At 30.4% G+C, this 8,044-nt stretch overlaps 1 protein-coding gene across 1 annotated transcript; it reads right to left on the reverse strand.

Moving 5' to 3' along the window:
• Positions 1-81: 81 nt before the first annotated feature.
• LOC111616774 (uncharacterized protein KIAA0930 homolog) lies at positions 82-7,173 on the reverse strand. The gene is made up of 5 exons (XM_023358142.1): positions 7,084-7,173; positions 4,807-4,908; positions 3,680-3,757; positions 3,507-3,608; positions 82-2,589 (listed from the first exon to the last, which is right to left on the reverse strand). The coding sequence occupies exons 1-5, from the start codon at positions 7,171-7,173 to the stop codon at positions 2,380-2,382; spliced, it is 582 nt and encodes a 193-aa protein (XP_023213910.1). The 3' UTR covers positions 82-2,379.
• Positions 7,174-8,044: the final 871 nt, after the last annotated feature.

The following is an 8,044-nucleotide window of genomic DNA, read 5'->3' on the forward strand; positions in this document are numbered from 1 at the left end:
ACTATGTCAGTACCTTTGAGTTATATATATTTAGATTATATGTACAGTACCTAATTTATATATAATGCTGTACAGACGATAGCAAACTCAATTTAGCCGCCTAAACTCTCCGTAGCATGTTGCTGGGCAGCGGAAAGTAGTTCGGCTGCTAGTCCACTATTGGTCCAGATTCGACCAATCCTGTCGCGACACGAGTCGGCGACGACATTTTACAAGTCACTTTATACAAATACTGATACAATTTTTTCGCTACGTTATAGGAATTTCCGTTATAGGAACCCATGTTATAGGGAGGTCGACTGTAATATATTTAAGAATATACTACCATACAGTCTTAAGTAATAACTTGGAGTTGCTGTGAGAAAATCAACCAAAACAGATTAAAGTGATTTTACATACAACAGAAGTAATATGTTGTTTGTTCCTGGCAGAATATAGCATTTTCTGGAAGTGTCATTTGTGAGTAATGTATCCTTCAAGATATGTTTTCTGTTGTTTTTAGTGTTTATGACCTGATCTTGAATGGCAACAATAAACCCTTCAGTCTCTCCAAACAGTCAGTAATTTGACTGTTTTATTAACTGGTATTTTTGAAACCATGTCAGTAATTTATTTCAATTCAAACACATTATTTATCGTATTCATACAGACACTTGGCAAATCACAGAATTAAATTTTATTCAGTTGATGTTTCACTATTGAGTTTTATTAACATAGTCCTGAGCTAGGTCGTAGGCATAGCTGCCATGAAGTACTTTTTGGGCCCATGACATTAGTGGTGTCTATGTTATTTGTGTTGAGCTATGCCCAGGTGCTATAAATTTAACAGTGTGTGGTACTGCCTGCCATACTTATAGTTTTATGTAATCATGATGTTTCTCGTTTTTGTGAAAACTACCGCATTATCAGAATTTGTTTGTAGTGCAGGTTAACTATTAGTCAGGCCATGGACACCTTTACGAGGAAGAGTTAATCTTTCTACAAATGATTTCAGATTATATTATCTATGCTTAGTAAGTGTTGTTCTTGTTTTCCTTCAGAAAACAAGAACAACACTTACTAAGCATAAACAAGTTGCTTGAGATCTGTGCTTGTCCAGTGTATAACTCCACAAGAATGAGAGTACAGAAACAACATGTGTATTAATAGCTTTAATAGTTGTTTTGCATTTAGGTGTGTTCTTAGTACTGCATGTAATCTGTTCTGATATTTGAGTGTTAATCTTTGTTTTATCTGTGCATGTTCTGTAAGTTTGGCCTGTTATAATCTTAAATACTTGTAAAACCCACCCTCTTCTGTGGATACAATATCATTTCCACTTCTGAGTACAAAGTCGCCTTTCATCAGAACTCTTTTTTTCAATGTGGAGTGTTGTGTGTGTGTGTGTGTGTGTGTGTGTGTGTGTGTGTGTGTAGTTTATAAGAGATGAGGAAGCTGATGTGTGGATGCATAAAGTTTGATATTGTCCATGTACAGGGTATAAAGGTATAATAATGTAAACAGTGTTGTTTTGTTGTGTCAGATATTGTAACCATAATTAACTTAATTATTATTAATCAAAGTAACTGATTATTTAACTAATATTAATATTTCTGAAGTAATTTTATTAATAAAAAAACCAACTACACTTTTATACAATCAGCACACATTACTTTAATTGACAGAAGTAAACATTTTCAACCTTTTTTAAGATCATCTTCAGACTAAATTAGAGCATTGTTTAAATGCAATGGAATATTAATGCATTAAATCAACCAATAGCAATGCTACACATTCTTTGGATGTACATATTCATAACATTTGATGTTCAATATTCCATTTTTTTAAACGATATTTTAAATAATAAATATGTTTCTACATATTATTAAAAAACTGAATTTAGATATACTTAAAAGGTTGAGAAACACTGGCTTAAAGTCTAAGGACCAGTAAAATGTCTGTAAATATTCTATGGACCACCAACTTATATAGTCCTAACTTTTTTAACGTATGTGGATATTACCAATATTTGGAACATACTATTCCATTTATAACATAAAAAATCTAAAAACATGTTTTGAACACATGTGAAAACAATTTAAATTGAAAGTAAACTATTACAATTGAATCATCATTGAACAAAGTTTTAATTTAAGTCTGCCTGTGTACTACCTGTCCCGTCACTGCAAACCACAAGTTGAGCAACATTGTCTCAAGATATTGCTTGTTTATGAACCAAATATAAACAAAATACTGTCAGTTTTACTGATTACTTGTATAATTCCAAATTTTATAAATTATTTTAACTCACTAGATGGCAGAGTTATTAATCTCTAATAAAATTTAATTAGAAATAATTCTTAAAATTTGTGCAACAACAACCAGTTAAACTAGCAATATTTAACTTACATTTAATTTAATTTGCATTATTAAAATATACTTACATATATATATAAAAACCTGACTTACTCTGGCATCATATACCCTTTTTAATGCTTCATATCTTATAGAACCAAGAAATATAACACCTTGCAATGTACCTTCCCTATCTGTAGCTAGAAGTTCAACACAAACTATTTCACCATCCCGTACTACAATATCCTGGAAAACCTGAAAAATTGAGTTATTTAAACTTAATGCAAATTTTAAATATATAAAAATTTATACTTATTAAGAGAACAAGAACAGATTTAATTTTTATTTAATTCAATTTTAAATTTGTATAATTACATTCTTCATAATTTCACGATGTATTAATTTAATATCATTTTAAATTTCATGTGATCTCATTCTAAATGTTATTTTTAAAATTTTAAAGTTTTATGTAATTTTTAGTGATGCCACAAATAAAGATTTTGCCGAATACTGAATACTCGGCTACGCTCTCGGCCGAAGCGCCAAATGTTCGGCAAAATATGTGTACATTTCGCAGGTAACAAGTTATGACCTACCTCATTGCGGTGGGTGCAGTAGCAACACTGCAGGCGCATTTATTTTATTTGAAAGCAGATCGTATTACGACATGCATTATTTGTTCATTGTTACATCAAATTGTGTTACTAATAGTCCTTATTACTAAAAAAATATCATTGTTTTGTATCACTTTATATGAAAACTGTTCGCCTACATCAGACGGCAGACCTTTACAAGTGGTGGTCAGCAAATGCAAAATAGTGCCAAAACCTGACAGAATTCACTAATATTTATCTATCGTCTCCCAGCAGTAGTGTATATAGTGAGAGGCTATTTTCAGAAGCATATATAGTTTATGAGGAAAAGCGCAATCGTTTGCTATCAACAAATGCTGAAAAAATTGTTTTCATTCATCACAACTTACCACTGATAGATTTTAAGTATTAAATGTAATAATTTGTGATTAAAATAAATACATTTTTGAGTAATATGTGCGTTTTTTTTCCCTGATTTGGNTCCAATCAAACATTAAGAGTAATATAATGTCTTTGTAAAATTACAAACACCAAATCTAATTATAAACATATTATGCATATAAAAACTCCATTACCCACCTCATCATAATTATCTACCATGAAAAATATATTAGGATAACTTATTTCTTCCATTTCACCTTTGCAATCCATACTTCTTCTACTAGGTGAAGCATATACTCTCTGCAATTAATTTATCTTGATTACTATTTATTAATATTTTTCCATTATTTAAGTCTACAATAATCAATTACCTGAGAATGTCGTTTCAAAATTTGCAAATCTTTTGAACTTGTTCTGGTACAAATAGCACAAGTTAATGTATATTCCAGCTTTAAAAAAAAGATAAACTATTATAATATACATTTGAAAATACTCAAATTTTTCAGTAATCACTGTTTTTTAATTATACTTTCTTTTGTACCTTCAGAATTATATTTGAACTTTAATTTTTTAAATTTTACAAATGCATATAATATTTTTAAAAATTGTCTGTTATTATTTATAACAATTTTTTCATTTAAAATTTCTTTATATCCTATACAACTATATATCCTTAAAAATGACAGAAAATACATTTGAAATATTATAATAAAAAATTATAGTTCATATACTTGATAAACTAATAATATTTATTCTTGCTGGAAATTAGTTTAACATGTATTTGTTTAATTACTCTGACAAAATCAATCATTTTCTAGTAATATTTATTTGGTTGAAGATAGTTTTAACATTCAGTAAAACAAAATGTCTTTAATTCCATATTGATAGATATATATAAATAATTATATCTAGCATTTTGAACTTTCAATATATATTATTTCTGCAGACAGTGAAGAAAAATTTCATAAATATTCAATATTCATTTATTGCTTTTTCAGAGTTTAATTTCTCACTATTTCAAGTGGTTTTTGTTTCCTACAATCTATCCTCAGACATTACTTCAACAGTAAATATCAAAAAATACAACTCAAAAATCACATTCAACTGCTTTAAAAAGGTTGGAGGTGGGCAAAACAGTGTGTTCAAAGAGGATGTATTTTGTTAAAAGAATCTTTTGATTGTTTTCTTATGTAAAACAATCAAAAGATACATTACAGTTGTGTAATGTTTTGATATTTACTGTTAAAATCATGTTTGAGAAAATTTATTTTAATTTTGCTATACAGTAGCATTCCTTTGGAACATATGATTACTGCCCTATTACAACAAAGAGTTATCGAAATATAAAAGTACTTGGAATAATGAAAAATAGGAACTTAACAAAATACTAGAGTTGTTTTTGTTTGTGAAATATTCAATGTCACTTTATAGTAATAATTATCTCAGTAACTATTAGTAACCCAGGAAAATAAAATAAAGGATAATTAAATCATATTACCTGCTGAAGAATTAAATTTAAATAAACTGTTTCTTCCCAATCAATATCACCATCTCCTATGGGTAATTTTTTTGAGTCTTTGCGAAAAACTTCAATCAACAACTACAAAAGAATATAAGTTTTATAACATACTGAAACTGTTATGTCTAGTATTCATATGTAAAACTGAAAGCAAATAATAAATTTTAGAAAACTATATATGTACTGTATACTCACACACACACTTTCTAAAATTTATATATAAGTAAAATATATATATGTTGTATATTATTATATTATATATATATATACATTATTATTATTATAGCAATCCACAAACCTTTTTATAACAGTGTTGTGTCCTATAACAATCTTCACTAACGTTTTCGACCTCCATCGATCTCAACAGGGCCCCAGGGGTATACTCCATTCCCATCAGGGACGATAGATTCCATAGAGACTTGGTTTACATTGGCACCATCAACACAAAAATGGTTATGTGAGCATCGGATATTAAAAATAACAGACACACCACCGCCTTGTCGGCCTACATTACCAACCCTGAAATTCAGATAGACTTCCAAAACACCAAAGTAATCAGACAGGTGTTTCGTATTGATCACATCTGTCACCTGAAGGCCTGGGAGATTTATAAAGCCAACATTGGAGGCATTTGCATCAACTTCAAAGACGGAGAAACGATCACGCAGGCATGGAGATACTTATTCGAAGAATTCGAACTGGGACAAGTGGAGGGGTGAAACGCGCTTTATTTACATCTCGGGCATCATCATTCCAATGGTCAAGAGGAGACACAGTTTAGTCACCACCTGAAGCAGACCTCGGTGGAGGTCAAAAACGTTTGTGAAGATTGTTATAGGACACAACACTGTTATAAAAAGATTTTGTGGATTGTTGTTACTCAACACAGTGTTAAGATTAGTAGTCATTTTGTGTTAGAAACAAAACTTTAAATCACACTTGATTGTGTATGATAGAAACTCAATCCTATGCAGTATTCTTATCATTCCTTGCCCACTTTCAAACTCTATCAGTTCTTTTCTCTCCACTAACTCTACCATCCTCCCACATCTACTCTAACTCTCTTTCCACACCCTCCCCTCTCTCATTTTTCTTGCCTTTTTTCAACCTATTTTTATGGCTCTTTGTCTACCCTTGTTTATTACTTTTACGACTGCTTGTAAAGGGATTGGATATGGATGACAAGATAGCAGTTGAAGGGGAAGAGTAGGTCCAATATCACTACAATGATTGTATAGAGTGAGCAGCATCCATATTAGATATAAAAAATTGAGGCTACAGACAAAACAGTAGTTTAAAGGCAATTATCCACTCGTCTTTGAGAGAAAAAAGAATCTTCAAGAGATAAAGTTGTCCAGAACATAGCATTACGGAGAAGCAATGATCTCTCAAAACAAACATTCAACCAATCAGAGAGTAGTTTGACATCTCGTCTTCAAGAGATGTCTCAAGACAGGAATATGGTTCTGGATTTATTAGTTCCTTTTGGTATTATTTCAGTAAAAGTAATTTTCAGGTAATCTGTATACAGGGCTGTCAAGAGAAAAGCTAGGGACTTCTACATCCCCAAATTTTCTGAGTTTGGGAATGTAGTGGTTTCATCTATAAATTAATGAAGAAACATTATACGAAAAAAAACATGGCAAAAAGAGCAAGGAGCCTACTCTTATTTCCAGATCAATACACGCTTGCAACACCCACCTGAGCCGTATACATCGTATAATTTTAGGTAGTGCGAGAGTGTATACACACAAATCTAAAATTAACTTCAACCTTTACACCATAGAGTTGGCATACAACCCAGCATAAACATTACATCACACAGAAAATTTTGCATATATACACACATAATAATTGCTTAATAGGATAAAACTTTGATTCAATAAAAAAAAAAAATTCTGTAATTTCTTCCTTCAATAAGGCTCATATTTCATATTTAAAAATAAATAAATAATTTTAATGTTTTAATCACTCACGTGACACAAACACAAAGCTAGTGTAAAGTAACACATAAATCAAATAATTTAAAATACGTCATAAAGAATAATTTTTTAATTATTAATTAAAATTTTTTAAAAAATATAAAACGATTTCCCGTTTATTTTATTAAATTTTTTTTACGAATTTTCGTGTATATTTTTAATTATTCATTTCTAATTTAAAAAATAAAATTAATTAATTGAAAATTTGCTAAGCCTAAGTTTAGGGTTAAGATGAACGACGAATTATAAATAACGCATAAAGGTTAAATCTTACAGGAACTCGATCGGGATACTTCTTTCTAATTTTCTCTCCTTCGCTCCTACGCTTTTCGAACGGATGCTCTTCTTTATAAACGAACTTCATCTTGTTTTCAGCATAAAATCATTTGTTTTTTTCAAAACAAAAACAAACAGAACTTCGTCTGCGTCTTTTTTGATCGTTCCTCGTCTGACGTAACGCACGAGATTTAAATCCCAACGTAGATTTATCCTACCGTCGAATCTTCCGACGTCGAATGTCGAATTATTTACGAATAATTAAATAATATTTTTCTAAAANGAAAGCGTTGGTCTGCTGGTAGCAGTGAATAGGTGTCGAATAGGAAATCCTAGTAGGAGATTGAAGGTTCGATTTTGGTGATTTGGAAATAGGAAAGTCTTGAGTAGAAGAAAAGGTTCCGAGTATTAATTGAGGTGACGGTTAGGATTGATAGTTATAAGAGAATTTGTATCTAAGTTAAGAATTGGATTTTGTTTTGTCGGAATTCCAAGGGGAATAGTTCTAAGTTAGAATAAGACTTAAGTTTGTCGGGTTGATTTGTGATTTGATTTTGATTAATAAATTTGTTGTTTGTTTATAAATCTTGTACATAGTATTGGTTAAACTTGATTAAACATTTATTATTGAGATTTTTTTGTGACTAACTTTGTCCTTAATTTGTTTCGGTGCATGCTAAAAGTCCAGGCCTGGCAACTAACAAACGCAAACCCGCGTAAAGTACCCGTTAGGTCCCGGCTCTAAGAAAAATATCGTTGTAGAGCAACAAATTAAAAATAGTACTTTACAAGATTTATAAATGTGGCTAAATAATCATAATTCAAAGACTTAACATGGCTAATGATATTGCAATAGGTTGCTAAGTTTGTGGATTTTTTTTCTCTTTTTGAATGGTACAGGCACTATATATATATACAATCAATTTATGTGGTTTACAATGTATATACATGGGGGTTTC

This window comes from Centruroides sculpturatus, unplaced genomic scaffold (genome assembly GCF_000671375.1).
Source record: "Centruroides sculpturatus isolate CEXI.00-Female unplaced genomic scaffold, Cexi_2.0 scaffold3961, whole genome shotgun sequence".
NCBI lineage: Eukaryota > Metazoa > Arthropoda > Arachnida > Scorpiones > Buthidae > Centruroides > Centruroides sculpturatus.